Source organism: Myxine glutinosa, chromosome 4 (assembly GCF_964187855.1).
Source record: "Myxine glutinosa chromosome 4, kmMyxGlut1.1, whole genome shotgun sequence".
In the NCBI taxonomy this organism is placed as follows: Eukaryota; Metazoa; Chordata; class Myxini; order Myxiniformes; family Myxinidae; genus Myxine; species Myxine glutinosa.
Genome location: NC_136264.1, coordinates 50013923 through 50031599, shown reverse-complemented (window position 1 = coordinate 50031599; position 17677 = coordinate 50013923). Strand labels below are relative to the sequence as shown.

The 17677-nt window shown below is 45.1% G+C and overlaps 1 protein-coding gene and 1 long non-coding RNA gene across 5 annotated transcripts in view; both read left to right on the top strand.

Annotated features, from left to right (window-relative positions):
* Positions 1 to 17677, top strand: part of LOC144891704 (uncharacterized) — a 1032708-nt gene that overhangs the window by 89056 nt on the left and 925975 nt on the right. The gene's annotated exons all lie outside the window — the stretch shown is intronic.
* Positions 1 to 17677, top strand: part of LOC137429078 (microsomal triglyceride transfer protein large subunit) — a 91134-nt gene that overhangs the window by 50683 nt on the left and 22774 nt on the right. For all 4 annotated transcript variants that reach the window (XM_078775670.1, XM_078775672.1, XM_078775671.1 and 1 more), the window contains one exon: positions 8621 to 8830. In XM_078775670.1, the coding sequence (XP_078631796.1) occupies positions 8621 to 8830 (210 nt within the window). The remainder of the gene's footprint in view (positions 1 to 8620; positions 8831 to 17677) is intronic.

The window sequence follows — 17677 nt, the reverse complement described above, 5'->3', positions numbered from 1 at the left end:
AGTCATTCTTCAGAGATACCACCTTCAACTCTGTTCTTGACTTCTCTCTGACTGGGGGTCGGCTGAAGAGAGGGAGATTGTTTCTTTTTATTGGGTCAGTGATAGGCTTTGTCTGATGTACAAGCCTCTTGTTCACATATGTGTCATACTGTTCTTTTCCCAGCTTCTCGATCTGGTAAAGGGTGTTGATGACTGCTGGGTCTGCCAGGTCTCTGCTGTCTAGCACCAAGAGATCTTTGCTGTCGTCACAGAATGGGTTCCCCATCTCTCCTATGACACGGGTGAGTGCTCTCACATCTCGAGCAAAGGCTACCTGCGTGTGCTTTGTCTGTTCATGGTGTTTTAGTTCAGTTTTCCTAATTCTTTTTTCTGTTGTGGCCTCGAACTTATAGATCAGTTTGGCCATCTCTGGACCAGACACCATCCATCGGCGCAAAGCTGCAGCATTCTCCGTAAGACCTACAGCCCCTCCATCACCTTTCACCAATGCATTATTTTGCTCGTGTGCCTGGTCTAAGGCTATGGCAGAGAATGCACGTGTAGTCTTCTTCATGGTGAAGTTTCCTGCCAGAAACTGTGCGTATACAGTTGGATGCTTTGTTGCAAGTGTCACCATGTCGCGCAAGTGAACTGGGATCCACCTGGCATAGTTTGTATGTCCCAAGGCGAAGAACCATGGTACAAGCTTGGTCAGAGCATCAGTGTACAGTTGGAAGTTTCCTTCACGGACGGATCTCACATAGATCAGGACTGCCAGTTCTAGCTGCATAATTAGGAACCAGAACTGAAACTGTGGACTTGCATTGGCTTGTTCACCGCACCAGTCATCTAGTGGTATCGTAACCTGTCCCTCATCTAGTCCACTGGTGTACTGGCTGTAGGCTTCCTTCAGGAGAAGATAGAGAGTACTGGCTGTGACTTGGTGTGCTCGTCGTGTGCGTGTCACATGGGTCACTTTCAGGAAGGAATCAGCAGTACCACTTGTAGCAACCCCTGCAAGCATCAGAACGCCTGTCCACCCACTGCTATCCAGAAGGTCACCGAGGGTTTTCCATGCTGCCATCTCAATATGGAGTCCACCAAAGACCATGACGAAGTGATCTTCTCCGTGTGTTTCTGGCCATCTCCATTGGATCTGTTTGGCAAGTGTGTACAGTGGCTGATCAAGTGTGATTACAGGGATCTGACCTGGATTCAGAATATCGATTGCTTTCTTGATGACATCCATGGAGTGACAAATCATTGCCACAGATTTTGCCTGGTCATAGAAGAGAGGCAGCAATGAAGTTAAGGCCACACTACACTCTGGTTCTTCTGGAATAGACTGCTTGCTGGCATGGTATCCAGCCCATGATACTGTCTCGTCTCCCTTAAGTGGTGTGTCAGATAGCACTGTCTTCTCCATCTGCTCCAGCCACCTGTCAAAATGCAAGATAATGAACACAATTAAGAACAAACAAGTCCACACAAGTTAACAAGTCTTGGTTATTTAGGTACACATATAACTGTCCACAGTTCAAACACAATAATCAGTTACCTGTACTCAATCTGCATTGCTTCAGGGATGAGTTGGCAGTTGCTTTTGTTGGGACCCGCTAGCTTGGGTACAGGTGGGTCACATTTACCCAGAACAACAGGAGGTACGATGGTGTATGACTGTGGCAGGTGTGCATCTGTTGTTGATGTGTCATCTGGGTTTACCCGTTGAACTCCACGGCTATCGCTATTTGGATGCTGGAAAAGTGAAATGCCAGTGCCATGGAAGGAGTCGTGGGCACTTGTTGAACTGGGGTTATGATCAATGTTATCCACTGCCCCAGTTGTGAAGAGGTCACTTTTTAGCTCAGGGGGGCAAACTGTACCCTCATTTTGGAAGAAACGGCAGATTCTGTTCCCCAAGTCCGTGGAGATGCTAAGCACCCTGTCATAGGAGATCGAGAGACCCAGGTTGAACATAGTATCAACCAGGTCTCTTTTTCGAGTCTTTGTGTGGATAAGGGTGCCCAGGTACACAGGCAGGGGAGTCTCCCGATTGTGACTGTGCCTCGTGGACGTGGTAGTACTGCTACTCTCTCTGCGGCGTGAGTAACTGTTGAACATAAGGAGTTGTGAGATTGTGAGAGTAGGTGTTGATACCGACGAGTGGCTTGACTGCTCTTGGATGTTAGGACCATTCAAGATCATAGAAACTAGTGATACAAGCGAATTAGGTACCGAATGTTCTTGGCAGTGGGCTTCAAATGAACCACTAAATGTTGAGTTCATTTTCAACATGTCTCTATGAACTATATTTGCGGCTCTAGCAAGACAAACTCCATCACTGTCAGTGTCGTGATCACATGCCTTCTGAAGGGCTGAGCCAACATCCTGGTTGAAAGCAAGCAGAATATCTCGACCGGACATGTGCTCCTCTAGGTCTGGAAAATATGTCATGATTCGATCTTTGAGTTTGGTGGAGTGGACACGCCTGGTCAAGACTGTTCCAAGCTGTTCCAGCCTGGTGGTGTATAGTCTTGCTAGGTCTACCAGCTTGAACACTGGTGTCACAAGAGCATCTGTGCGGGCATCATCGATGTAGGACACTAGCTCTCCAAGTGCTATACCGTGATTGATATCATCTTGTTCATTCAGTGTTGTGCTTGTGGCCCTTGCTTTGTTATAAAGTGACACCAGACACTTCACGTGGTACTGTGCATCTTGTGCTATAAGGTCACCTGCACTCAGTTTAGCAAGAAGTGCCTGATCTCCTAGTTTCAGGGCAGCTGTCCTGACATGTTTATCGAGGTCGAAGGTGGAAGCTTTTCGCAGAGAATTAGTACCCGCTGGTTTGTCACAAAAGAAACACTTTTCAGGCTGTGGCTGTGTGTGGTCTACATGTACTCTGTGACGGGTGTACTTTCTTGAGACACTTGCGGTTTCTTCACTAGACGTTTCTCTTTTTTGTGCCCGATGCAGTTCAGTTTTGTTGTATTTCAGTCTGCATGAATCATGCCACTTAGCCTTGTGGCTCTGGAAGGTTGACTGGATACCTTCACCATCGTCCAGGCGGGACAGTTCTAGAGATTTTGGCAGGCAGCCCATCTGGCTGAAGGTGAGGAGATAATCTGCAAGAGTTTGGTATCCGGACCCTGTGGTTCGCTTGGAATCAGCTGGACAGGCAAGGGCCTCATCGGTGACCTCCTGACATAACACACACTTCTCCCAATCTGTCAGATAAGGCATGTTTGTTCCAGATGTACTAGGGCTTTGGGGGTCTAATAGCTTGAAATTTTTGTTGGCCATTGTCAATTAAGCATTATCCACCACCACCATCCAATCAATATACAAATTGGGAACCAAATCTAGGTAGCTACTACAGTCAATGAGCGAAGGTGCAGTGCAGTCGAGTTATCATCTGAAAAAGAAATACATACATTATTATCATAAATATAGTAATTCGCTTTCGTAACTTTTCACTAGCCTTGCATTGTTCCTTATAGTCACCTAGTCTATGATAGGAAAGTTCATAAAGCTACATCAAAGTTGTTCATATAAAGGTATTGAACCAAAATTACACCCAGGAGAAATCAGATAGTCATGCAAAGTTAAATAATTAAACCGCTAGACCAGTCCTGTCTATTGCAATGGTAAACCATTTGTTCTGCCCCTTATAGGCCACCGTAGATTCCAATTTTGAACCCAGTATGAAGGTATTGCATAGCATGTACATGACAATTTATAATATGCTCATTACATTGTGTTTCAATAGCAGCACAAATGACAAGTCTGAAATAATAGGTAAATATGTCCTTCTTAGCCGCCATTTTGTAAAATGGCCGCCATTTTGGGCCAAGGAGAAATCTGGAATGCCCCTACATCCAAATTTCACTGTAAGGGTATGCCCTAACTGTGTGCCAAGTTTCATGCTTGTATCATCAAAGGCACAATTCTACCACAATTCTTCACATATCTGCCGGACTATAAAGGTTTAAACATTTTAAAAGTTTTTTTTTTTCGAATCGATTTTTTTGTTGTCGATTTTTTTTTGTCCCCCGTCGCACCGCGGAGCGAAAGGGGGACTATGGTTTTCCCCTCCGTCTGTGTGTGCATCCATCCGTCCGCCCATGTGTGCGTGCGTGCGTGCATGCGTGCGTAAGCAAAGGACCGAATTCTAATTTGGTGTGTGGGTGCAACTAGGCATATGGAAGAACCCTATTGAAAATTAGGTCGCCACGTCAAAATCCAAAATGGCCGCCGCCATGTATGTCTGAACCTTGTGAGCGGAATATCTTGAAAAAGAAGCATTCTGAGTATTGCGCTGCAATACATGTCCCCTACCGGCAGTCTGTCGTCCGGAAAACTGTTGGGGAAATTAAAAAGGGTTATTCACCCACAAGTTCTGAATCGTTCCCAATCGCAAATTACCTCAGGATGGGCTCACCTGTGATTCACACTCGGGACTTCGATTTATACACCTTGGAGACAGGTCAGCAGAAGCACGAGAAAATAAGTTGTTGATAAAGAACCTTTCGAGTCGCTAAATATCAGTAATTTATTATATTTTCCGGTTCACGATCAATTTATCGATGTGCATATATATGTTGCTCGGCTTGGCTCCGCCCCTCCCGAAAGCGCGCGCTTTGTCGCGCTGTTGACGTTCGCGAGACGAGGCTGAGGGCGCGCGGTGCGGCTTGAGGAGAACTCTAGAATAAACAATAGATATCCATTTTAAAAAATATTTTCGTTTAATTAACGATATCTGCCAAACCACGCGCCCTATCGCAAATTCCAAAAGGACATTTTAGTAGATTGACATGCTGAACAGATCTGTGAAGTTTCCCCTCGATTGGATCAAAAATGAGGGAGGAGCTTGGTTTTAAAGGTTCATGCTTAAAAACGTCATAACTCTGAAACCATGTGATGCATAACGTCATGCTCGCTGACGTTTTTGTTCGTCATAGGTATGTGATTCTGCCTGCAAAGGTTGGACTCGATCTGTTCAGCCGTTGCAGAGAAAAAGGGGTTTTCGTGTTTTCACGAAACACAATTTGGTGGCCGAACCACGTGACCTGTGACGTCATAATTACCATAAAAATATTCTACAGACCGAGTCCCTCATACGGTGAAAATTTGATCTCAATCGGTCCAATTATTGCAGAGAAAATCTTTTTTAAAGGAAATTAAAACTTAAAATGGCACTGAGTTAAGGATCATCAGAATTTATCAGAATTCCCAAAGTTCAAAGTGCCATAACTTTGTAAAAACTGATCGAAACGTCGTGAAGTTCGAACTTGACCTGTAGCTTATCATGAGGAAACCATGTACCAAGTTTGAAATCATTAGCGTTAGGCGTTTAGAAAAGAAGTCCGGAAAACTGTTCTTTGCGTGATGGACTGACGGACTGACGGACTGACAGACTGACGGACTGACGGACGGAGGGACGGCGTTCAAACCTATAGTGCCCTCCTGTGTACACAGGTAGGGGACTAATAAGCGAAGTACCAACTTCTAATCTGGTGTGTGGGTGTATCTACGCATAAGGAAGAAAGCTCTTGAAAATTGGGTCACCACGTCAAAATCCAAGATGACGGCCACCATATATATGTCTGAACCTTATGAGCGGAATATCTTGGAAAAACAAGCATTCTGAGTATTGCGCTGCAATACATGTCCCCTACCAAAGTTCAAAGTGCCATAACTTTGTCAAAAATGATCGAATATGCAAATTTAGGCACGGATGATGCTGGTTTTCAAACTTGATCTGAGGTATGCTGAGACACGTGTGTCACGCCTCGCCTCGTTGATAAGCCCGCAAGGTCGCTCCGTGGAGCGGCCTGCACGTATTGCACTGTGTGAATTATATAAATTATTACCAACTCACGGTCTGAGGTACTGGCGATTCAAGAGATATCCATTTTTTTTTTGAAATATTTTCGTTTAATTAATGATATCTGCCAAACCACGTGCCCTATCGCAAATTCCAAAAGGGCATTTTAGTAGACTGACATGCTGAACGGATTTGTGAAGTTTCCCCTCGATTTGGATCAAAAATGAGGGAGGGGCTCGGTTTTAAAGGTTCATGCTTAAAAACGTCATAACTCTGAAACCATCAGTAATTTATTATATTTTTCGGTTCACGATCAATTATCGATGTGTATATATATGTTGCTCGGCTTGGCTCCGCCCCTCCGGAAAGCGCGCGCTGTGTCGCGCTGTTGACGTTCGCGAGAGGAGGCTGAGGACGCGCGGTGCGGCTTGAGGAGAACTCGAGAATAAACAAGAGATATCCATTTTTTTAAATTTTTTCGTTTAATTAACGATATCTGCCAAACCACGTGCCCTATCGCAAATTCCAAAAGGACATTTTAGTGCTGAACATATCTGTGAAGTTTCCCCACGATTGGATCAAAAATGAGGGAGGAGCTCGGTTTTAAAGGTTCATGCTTTAAAACGTCATAACTCTGAAACCATGTGACGCATGACGTCATGCTCGTTGACCTTTTTGTTCATCATGGGGATGCGATTTTGCCTGCAAAGTTTGGCCTCGATCTGTTCAGCCGTTGCAGAGAAAAAGGGGTTAAACAATATGGCGGCTGAACCACGTGACCTGTGATGTCATAATTACCATTAAAATATTCTACAGACCGAGTCCATCATATGGTGAAATTTTGTATATCTCAATCGGTCCTATTATTGCAGAGAAATAGGTTTTTAAAGGAAATTAAAACTTAAAATGGCACTGAGTTAAGGATCATCAGAATTATCAGAATTCCCAAAGTTCAAAGTGCATAACTTTGTCAAAAATGATCGAAACGTCGTGTAGTTGGAACTTGACCTGTAACTTATCATGAGGAAACCATGTACCAAGTTTGAAATCGTTAGCATTAAGCGTTTAGAAAAAAAGTCCGGAAAACTGTTCTTTGCGTGACGGACTGACGGACTGACGGACTGACGGACTGACGGACTGACAGACTGACGGACTGACAGACTGACGGACTGACGGACTGACTGACGGACTGACGGACGGAGGGACGGCGTGCAAACCTATAGTCCCCTCCGGTGTACACCGGTAGGGGACTAATAAGCAAAGTACCAACTTCTAATCTGGTGTGTGGGTGTATCTAGGCAAAAGGAAGAACGCAATTGAAAATTGGGTCACCACATCAAAATCCAAGATGGCCGCCACCATATATATGTCTGAACCATGTGAGCGAAATATCTTGAAAAGTCTGTCCATCCGTCCGTGCGTGCGTGCGTAAACGAAGGACCGAATTCTCATTTGGTGTGTGTGTGCAACTAGGCATATGGAAGAACCCTATTGAAAATTAGGTCGCCACGTCAAAATCCAAGATGGCCGCCACCATGTATGTCTGAACCTTGTGAGCGGAATATCTTGAAAAATGAATGAACTACTAACTTCTAATCCAGTGTGTGGGTGTATCTAGGCATAAGGAAGAACGCTATTGAAAATTGGGTCGCCACGTCAAAATCCAAGATGGCCACCACCATATATATGTCTGAACCTTGTGAGAGAAATATCTTGAAAAATAAACGAACTACTAACTTCTAATCTGGTGTGTGGGTGTATCTAGGCATAAGGAAGAATGCTATTGAAAATTGGGTCGCCACGTCAAAATCCAAGATGGCCGCCGCCATGTATGTCTGAACTTTGTGAGCGGAATATCTTGAAAAATGAGCGAAGTACCAACTTCTAATCTGGTGTGTGGGTGTATCTATGCATAAGGAAGAACGCTATTGAAAATTGGGTCGCCACGTCAAAATCCAAGATGGCCGCCACCATATATATGTCTGAACCTTGTGAGCACAATATCTTGAAAAATAAATGAACTACTGACTTCTAATCTGGTGTGTGGGTGTATCTACGCATAAGAAGAACCACCTTTAGAGGCTATTTTCCCCACAGAGCAGGGGTTGGCCTTTTTCGGGCACCGTGGTCCCCTTTTTGAAGCAATGTTTTATGGCCGGATGCCCTTCCTGCCGCCAACCCTGTTATTCGCCTCTTGTGACACACAGGGAATTACCAGTGAACTGGTACTCAATTTGCCGACCTCAGAAGGATGACAGGCTGAGTCAACCCTCCTGGCGTTAATTCAGCGATCGACCGGGATTCAAACCCAGGATCCTAAGTTCCCAAACCTGCACCCTAACTGCTAAGCCAACACCAGGCTTATCTACGCATAAGGAAGAACGCTATTGAAAATTGGATCGCCACGTCAAAATCCAAGATGGCCGCCTTGCGTCTGCCACTTTGTCAACTCACATCACTTCACCGACGGGGGACCTGGGCGTAACGCTTGTTGATTTATCATCCTTTTTGTTATCCTTGTTGATTTTACGATGAAACATTGGTTTTAAAGTATATTTGGTTCCAATATGCGAGGAAAAAATTGGCAGACATCCTATTGTTTTCTCATCTGGCTGAATATGAAATGGTCCTGCGCTGCTCAGAAGAATCAAACTTTGACAACATTAAAACAGATTATCCTGAGTTGCGGTACTGATGCTTCCAGGGTAGATGCATATTTATGTATGTATGTATGTATGTATGTATATATGCATGTATATATGTATATGTATATGAATACACACTTTTCCATTCTTCATGCTACTTTGTGGACAGGTGGGAAAGGCTGCAATCTCTTTCCTTTCTCATGGAGCAGCACATGGAGATGACGCCACTCTATTGCCATTCCTAATTGGACTAGCGAATGCGCGCATTCCGAGTTCTGTCCCGGTGCTCCTGCGGCATGCTGCTGGAGCCTCAACCCAAGCTGCAGCTCTCTCCATGGCCGCTTTGCAGCGACTCCCAGCAAAATTTATTTCAGCTGAGGTACGAATGGTTTGATACACGAGGGTACACTTTGGTTTGTTCGTCTACAAAATCGAGGTTGATGGAAAAGTGAAAAGACAGAGGGCAAAAGCCAGTGGGGAACTTCTTGGGGGAGTGGGGCAGCAGGTGGATACAACAATGATCAACAAGGATATACAATGATCAACTTCCGTAAGCTAAACGCTCTTTCACCTACCTCATTCTCATCCACCCTCTCTGAAAAAATGTCCACTTCTCCCTTCATTGACCTCCACACCCCTTCCGACCTCACTGACTACTACAACCACACTCTCTCCTCCTGCCTTGACCAGCTTGCGCCTGTAAAAACCAAAACGGTTTCTTTCACCCACTCTGCTCCCTGGTTTACCCCTGAACTCCGCCTGATGAAAACTCGTGCTCGCCAACTTGAAAGACTCCGCAATAAAACGGGTCTCACAGTTCACTCCCAAGCCTACAAGGACCACCTACAACACTACAAAGATGCCCTCTCCCGCGCCCGCTCCGCCTACTACTCTCAAATTATCCACTCTGGCTCCGGAAACCCAAAAGCACTCTTCTCGACAATAAACAAACTCCTCCGCCCCCTGAACACCACCACCCAGTCATTCACAGTAGACAACTGCATCTCCTTCCTCTCTTTCTTCCAATGCAAAATTGACAACATCTACAACAGCTTGACCACCGCCGCACCCGCTCCCCCTCCAACCACCTGCCCCCCCTTGTCCTGCCATCCCCTGTCTCGGTTCTCCCCAATCTCCCCTACTGACCTCTCTGAACTCCTCATAGGAATGAAAACTGCCACCTGCACTCTTGACCCCATCCCCTCCAGCTTTGTCAAGGCCTCCCTCCCTGCTCTCTCTCCACTTATCATTGCAACAATAAACTCCTCCCTGTCTACAGGCATCGTCCCACCTTCCCTCAAAATTGCTGCTGTTACCCCCATTCTAAAAAAACCTGGTCTAAACCCTGACACCCTAAACAACTTCAGACCCATCTTCAACCTACCCTTTCTGTCATAAATTTTGGAACGCGCTGTAGCCACTCAACTCAAACATCATCTCTCTGCCAATAACCTGTATGAAACATTCCAATCTGGATTCCGCTCCAACCACAGTACTGAAACTGCTCTCCTCAAAATCACCAATGACCTTCTCCTCTCCTCTGATGCTGGCAACCTCAACATTCTCGTCCTCCTCGACCTCAGCGCCGCCTTTGACACCATCGATCACACCATCCTCCTCACCCAACTTGAATCCACCTTTAACGTTACCGGCACTGCCCTCTCTTGGATTAAATCATACCTCTCTGACAGACGCCAGTTCATCTCCATCAATAACTGCAAATCCCCCACTGCTCCCCTCCCCCAAGGTGTCCCCCAAGGTTCAGTTCTTGGCCCCCTCCTCTTCATCCTTTACCTGTCCCCCCTCGGTCACTTAATCCGCCGTCATGGTCTCCAATTCCACTGCTTCGCCGATGACATCCAGCTTTTCATCTCCACCAAGTCCGTCTCCACCGACACCCACTCTATCCTGACAAACTGCATCACTGAAATAAAATCCTGGCTTCAAATCAACTTCCTCAAGCTTAACTGTGATAAATCTGAAATAATCATCATTGGCCCAAAAACGCTCACAAAATCCACCCTAACTTTGCCCTCAACATCGACGGTATCCCAGTATCCACCTCCCCTCACATCCGGAATCTTGGCGTCATCTTTGACCAAACCCTTTCCTTCGACAAATACACTAAACAGATCACAAAGACAGCCTTCTTTCACCTGAAAAACATTGCCCGTCTCCGCTCATCACTCTCCTCCACGGCTGCAGAAACCCTCATCCACGCCTTCATCACCTCCCGTCTGGACTACTGCAATAGCCTCCTCTATGGTTCACCCTCAAAAATCACCAATAAACTCCAATACATTCAGAACTCCGCTGCCCGTCTACTCACCCATTCCCGGACCCGTGACCACATCACCCCCGTCCTTTACAAGCTTCACTGGCTCCCCATCCCCCAGAGAATCCAGTACAAAATCCTCCTCTTGACATACAAAGCCCTCCATAACCTGGCCCCATCCTACCTGGCTGACCTCCTCTCCAGACACACTCCCACCCGCAACCTCCGCTCTGCTGGTACCAACCTCCTGACCCCCTCCATCCGGACCAAATTCAGATCCTGGGGGGACAGGGCCTTCTCCATCGCTGCTCCCACCCTCTGGAACTCACTACCTCACACTATCAGAGACTCCTCCTCACTCACCACATTCAAAACATCACTAAAGACCCACCTGTTCAACACTGCATTCAACATTCAACCCACAGCATTTAACCCCTGACTATCTCTTCTCCTTCTCCTTCCTTTTGCTTTAAATATTTCCCTATTGATTCTTGTCTTTTTGCAATTGTTGTTTTCATGTATTGTTATGCATTATGTTTTCCACTCTGTCAAAGCGCCTTTGGGCTTCTGGAAAAGCGCTATACAAAATAAATGAATTATTATTATTATTAATGAGGAGAGAGGAAGGGAGGAAACCTGTAAGTAAGAGGGTTGGGTTAGGTAAGGTTAATGGGGGTAGAAACGATCACGAGTAAGAATGGTGGATGAAATGAGATGGTAGTTCACTGCCAACTTTAATTCCTGGAGGGAAGAGTGGAGTTGAACAGACTGAGGAAAGAAGTTCCTCAAATGGGAGAAAAAAAGACCAGAAGAGTAGAGCCTGGATTTTGGGAGTTTAACCAGAAGGAGGTTACTAGAAGAATGCTTTTGTGTTGGAGGAGCAGGGGAGGGTCAACGGGTTGAGAAAGTAGGGGGAGCAAGACTGGAGGAGATGTGGTCAAAACAGACAGGCCACAAACATGTCTGCAGTGTAAGAGCAAGAGGAATTTTGCTTCCAACTTATTCCTCATCGTTGGAGATGCAAATATTTTTTATGGTAGTATTGCTTTGTTGCTTGTCTGTCATTATTCTGACTATTATATTTATTAAAATATAACTATTATCATATATATATATTCTCCACCAGTTGCTCTGACTGTCTGGAGGTTTGTCGCTCTGAAGCTCTGTCCGTCCAGGGTGGAGCTTCACTGGCCTGACTCCACCCACAATTCTCATCTCAAAAATCAAATCACTGCCATTGTGTTCACTACGTAAAGGCCTTAGGCTTCAGGCTTCTGGTGTATATTTGAAGACTGAACAATGCGTTTTCTATCATGAAATAAAGGTACGTTGTGAAATAAAGTTACCAAAAGGTACTTTGGCGGGAGGAAATTGAAGACTTGGGGTTTGGGAGGGGGAGTTTGATAACCTGTGGTTTGTTAGGGGGTGTTGATGACCTGGGATTTGGAAGGGGAGGAGGGTTGGGGGGAAGTTGAAGACTTCAAGTCACATTTTACATTGCCAGGTGTTTCGCAGGTACGGGCCCATTGCTATATAAAAGTAGCCCAGTTTCTCCACCGATAACACTTTATTCACAAAGAGTTTCTGCTGTCGTACAATAACACAATAATGGTACCGTTGGAAAGCTAATAATCCACTGACTTGGTTGGAAAGCTAGTGAACTATTTATTTGGTCGGATAGTTAATAATCAATTTACTTGGACCATTTACTCCTCCTGCAAAGTTTGGATGAGATTGGAAAAGTCACGTCGGAATATATCGCATCAAAAAGACAGACAGACAGACAGACAGACAGACAGACAGCCAGGCAGTCAGACAGACAGCAAATGGTGTATTTTACAAAGACAACAAATTGTGTATTTTACTATGATTTTACATCCTCATTGACTCTCACAGATACACATGCAATATGGTTGTGAATACAAACATGTATTTGCAACTTCTACCCAAACACTGCAATGGTTATTTTGCATAAAAAATATGAATGCTGTACCTGGCCAAATCAATGTTATCAATTCCTATGAATATTTAACCTATTTCACTAACTTGACTGTTCATAGGGCCCGAGGCATAGATCACAGAGTGGTTTCATCTTGTATTACTACACGGGGAAATTTCCTGTTTTTTCCTGTTTTTTTGTTTTTTTTTGCTGGCAGAAAGGGGCAATTCTTCCGCAAGATGTGCTTTGACAAAAAGCTCGAATAAAATTATCAGATTGGTATCTTATTTAATCTTCTTGTATCATAGATTAGTCTAGACGAGGCAGCAATAAATAATCTTAGTGCAGACTTTGCCCCTGGGAAAACGTTGCTTGAGTCCCACAAAAACAAGAGAGAACACCAATCTCGCACTGACTTGGGCCAACTTGGAATGTTCTGTTCCCCTGGAGAGGTCGTGTTTGCTCTCGTGCTTTCCACATAAGTGGAGAAGAGACTGCTTCTTGGCAGCCAAGGATGCAAGTATGAATGTAGAATGTAGTAGGCCTACAGCTTCCAGGATGTCTAGTCGTGGTTGGTCCAGTGCTGTTGGCTACCTGGGCTATATGCTCTGGGGCTCTATTTAACACTGCTCTCTCTGGGACTCTCCCACCAACCCTCTCTCGTGTTTTCCTTGCCCATGGCTTTGTCCTCTCTTCTATCAATTTTGCAGGAGAAGAGGAACAATAACTGGCCATCTCACTGACATCAGTCCTTGAGTCAAAGTACCTTGCTTCCATGTAGCACTCGGCCCAGGTTGAAACCATGCTGCCATGACCCAGTTTCTCCCGAAGCCCACATATGATCATCTATCTGAGCTGAGTGCAAACCTCTTCTTTCCATGCAGTGGGCCTTTTGATGGATGTGGGTGGTTCTTTTTCAGAAAGCCTTGCGTGAAAAGCAACAAGATCGAAAACCACCTAGGTTAGCTCGTTGGGTCTGTGGCTTGAGGAACACTGCTATAGGCCCGAGAGAAATGATGCATACGAGCAATTTCCGACCTTGAATATTTATCGCTTTCTAGAGATAAACTCACAATTTATCTTCTTTATCATTTGCATCCTCTCTTTTCTCTTCTGCCTAATCAGTGCTTTTAAAAGATGCCAAGGAATAATTAGGATTATCATAGGCCAAAATATGGCATCTTTCCTTTTGGTGTGACTCCAAATGTATATGCTCACTCAGGGGTGCCGAGACAGGAATATTCACCTGGGGCCCAGACCTAATAATAATAATAATAATAATAATAATAATAATAATAAAGGAGTCTTATATAGCCCCATCAAGCAGAGTAAACGACCCTCATGGCGCTTAACCTAATAGTGGCCCATAACTATTCCTTAAATGTTTTGGTTTCATTTAATGATTGTTTGTGAGCCTGGTGTTGGCTTAGCGGTTAGGGTGCTGGCTTGGGATCCTAAGATCCTGGGTTCGAATCCCGGTTGATCGCTGAATTAACGCCAGGGGGGTTGACTCAGCCTGTCATCCTCCAGAGGTCGGCAAATTGAGTACCAGTTCACGGGTAATTCCGTGTGTGTTGCAAGAGGCGACTAACAGGGTTGGCGGCAGTTAGGGCATCCGGCTGTAAAACATTGCTCCAAAAAAGGGGACCAAGGTGCCCAAAAAAGGCCAACTCCTGCTCTGTGGGGAAAAATGGCCTCTGAAGGTGTTTTTATTTTTATGTATATATATATATATATATATATAATGATTGTTTGTGACAATAAATCACCGGGGTGGGAATCCATAATTATAATCGTGGTAATTATGTGTGATGACGTAAATAAATGAACAAAGTAATGTTGGCCACACCCCATCCGGATGAAATGGGTTTTGAAACCAATTTGCACATAGGAATAAGTGAATAACACCTCAATTTTCTTAAAACACGACATGTATTTCTGACGACAAAATACAGATACTTCTGTATAAGTTGGTTAAAAAAATTTTGAGGGGACCCAGGTGAAAGGTTCCCTACACTTAGCTTTGCCCCATTCTGGCTCTCGGCGGCCTTGTGCTCGCTCCTTTCCAGATGGGCTGGCCTTCATCGCATCATGAATTTGCATTCTTTGGGAAAGAGCAGGATGAAATGTGGGCAAGCTCGCTTTGACGGGCCAAACTGGGATGACTACTTTACATGGAAAAATGTAGCGGCAAGGGCAGCATGGTTTTCAACCCAGGTTGGGTAGTGCTTGCAAACAAGGTAAAAGACGGCCATGTTCGGTCGATGCCGGTGCACAGTCGTGATTGACTAAAGGGCAGGGTGAGAGGGGAGGTGAATCTGAGGGGTTTTATTCATAAGGAAGTCTTAAGGTGGTGCTTAGGGGGGGACATCTAACCCTAACAATTTGGTTGCTCATTTCTTCCTTGAATTTATCTAACAGATGTACAAACCGGTGCATCGATCGATATAGGTGTCTTGTATACTGCATCATAAAATCTCAATCTATTTTCGAGCAATACCTTCATGCCATTTTCATTAGAGTATACAACATATCATGCAAGCCATTGACATTAGGCGATATCAGTATAGTTTTACATTTTATTATGGAACACTAGAACACAATGGATGAATCAATATATTGAATGGAATTGGAACCTGAAATGGGGGCAGAAGGCCATATCTGACTTGGAGAGATTTACTTAGACTGGAATACCTAACTCACCCAAAGATAAATGTATTCATTTCCAGTTTTATATTAATTATACGAGTGAAGTACCCGTGCAACGCACGGGTGGGAGGCCAGAAGCAAACAGACAATGCAGAAACGGCAAATGCTAAAGCATGAAACCAATAAATTCCACACTACTGCAGCACCTTCAGTCGCACGTCAGACATGGACAGCAAGTTCGTGAAGGACTTTCATGAAAAACGTACCCGTTCGCAAACAAACAGTTACGTGTGTTCCATACCCAGTCAATGGCGAATCTGCATATGGCGATCCGTGAATTCACGTTTGGAAAGTAGAAACCGTCATGACATGTCGTCATTCACTTGAACTCGATATCTCTTTTTTTTCATTCCAAACAGCATAACTCCAATCACAAATACACATTAATATAAAAAAAATAAACTTTTAACAACATTCGTGACATAAACAAATATTTGAATCCTGATGTGAAGTTCCGTACTTTTGGGTGAACACAATTACGAATTCAAAATCGTAATTGTATTCACTCGATTCCAATCATCAATTGATACTTTAACAAAACGATTAACACGATTAACGTTTAACGATTTAACATTACGAATGAATGACGGTTGTTTTTGGATATTATCAAACCCGTGCGTTGCCGGCATCTGTCCACTTCCGGATTCGCTGCAGATTCGTAATTCTCATCAAAATCTAAACAGTATTTGTAGAATTTCAACAAAAGCCACATGACTGTTCATATCGGTAAATATTATTCCATAGTGTTTGGGAAAATTGGAAAACTTGGAAAACTTGGAAAAACAATATAGCCTATTTTACTCCCAGGGGTCCCAGGAATACCCACCCAAAATATTGTTGCGATCGGTTGAGCTGTTTTTGCGGTACCTTCGAATGGACAGACGGACATTTGGTGAATTATAGTAAGATACAGTTCATATGATATTATGTATTCATCAAACACTGATTGTCAATGGAAAGATGACACTGTGGTGGTGGTGGGGGCGGGGGCGGTAGGCTGAATGTGTAACACAGTAACAGATAAGCAGAGGCAGAGATGGCATTGTGAAGTCACATTGTAACCTGACTGGAAGTTTATGTAATTCTCCCACACAAGGTTGACCGGATAGTTCGACGACACATTGAGCAGTTTCGAGCTTATATCAGTTGATTAGACTAACGGCAAAGGCCAAGGTAAGATTATGGGGTACGTGCTTCAGAGATTGAGGCCTTGAAGGCCAAGATTGTATCTGCGTTTTGCAATTACGTTTTGTTTTGAGCCATTTTGCTGAGATCAGCTCCCAATTCAATAATGCTGATCTTATGATGGAAGGCAACATTTCCAAGTTTAGTTTATTTCATTAGTTGTTCGTCTTCTTAATATGGAGGGTGATAACGCTGCAAGACTAAACTTTATGTACAAGGATTAACGTTATGACAAACTTTATGGACTTTATCATTTTATTATATATGATATGGACGGCGGCCCGTTCCCTGTTAGGCTGATTGGCTGTGTGAGGCTAGGTGCACTGTGGTTGGCTCCTGGCAAAACTATCGTATAGTCTTATTAAATGCTGATATTCGAAATTTTATTCAATATTTTTAAAATCATGGCCTCATGGCCTAAATAATTTTGTGAAATCTGGAGTGAAATCGGAAAATAATTCGGGAAAAAACAATTAAAAGAAAGTAATATATGATTAAATAATATGCTCCATGGGACGGGTACTCTTCCTCGTATGTCTATATATATATATATATATATACTAGCAGAAGTACCCGGCATTGCCGGGCGGGGGAGGGGAGGGAAGGGGGAAGGGGAGGGGAACAGGGGGGAGGGGAGAGGGAGGGAGAGGGGTGGGGGGAGGGGAGGGGCATGGGGGAAAGGGAGGGGGAGGGGAGGGGGAGAGGAGGGGAAAGGGGAGTGGGGAAGGGGAGAGGGTAGGGTGGAGGGAGAAGGGAGTGGGAAGGGTAGGGGGAGGGGGAGGGGGCAAAGGGAGAGGGAGCGGGAGGGAGGGGGAGGAGGGAAGGGGAGGGGGAGGGGGAGGGAGGGGGAGGGGTGGGGGGGAGGGGGAGGGGGAGGGTGGGGGGAGGGAGGAGTGGGAGGGGAGGGGGAGGGGGGAGGGGAACGGGGGGGAGGGGGAGGGGATGGGGGAGGGGAGGGAGGAGGGAGGAGGGGGAGGGGGGAGGAGAGGGGGAGGGGGGAGGAGAGGGGGGAGGGGGAGGGGGAGGGATGGGAGGGGGAGAGGAGTGGGAGGGTGGGGGGAGGGGGAGGGGGAGGGCGAGGGGGGTGGGGGAGGTGGAGGGGGAGGTGGAGGGCGAGA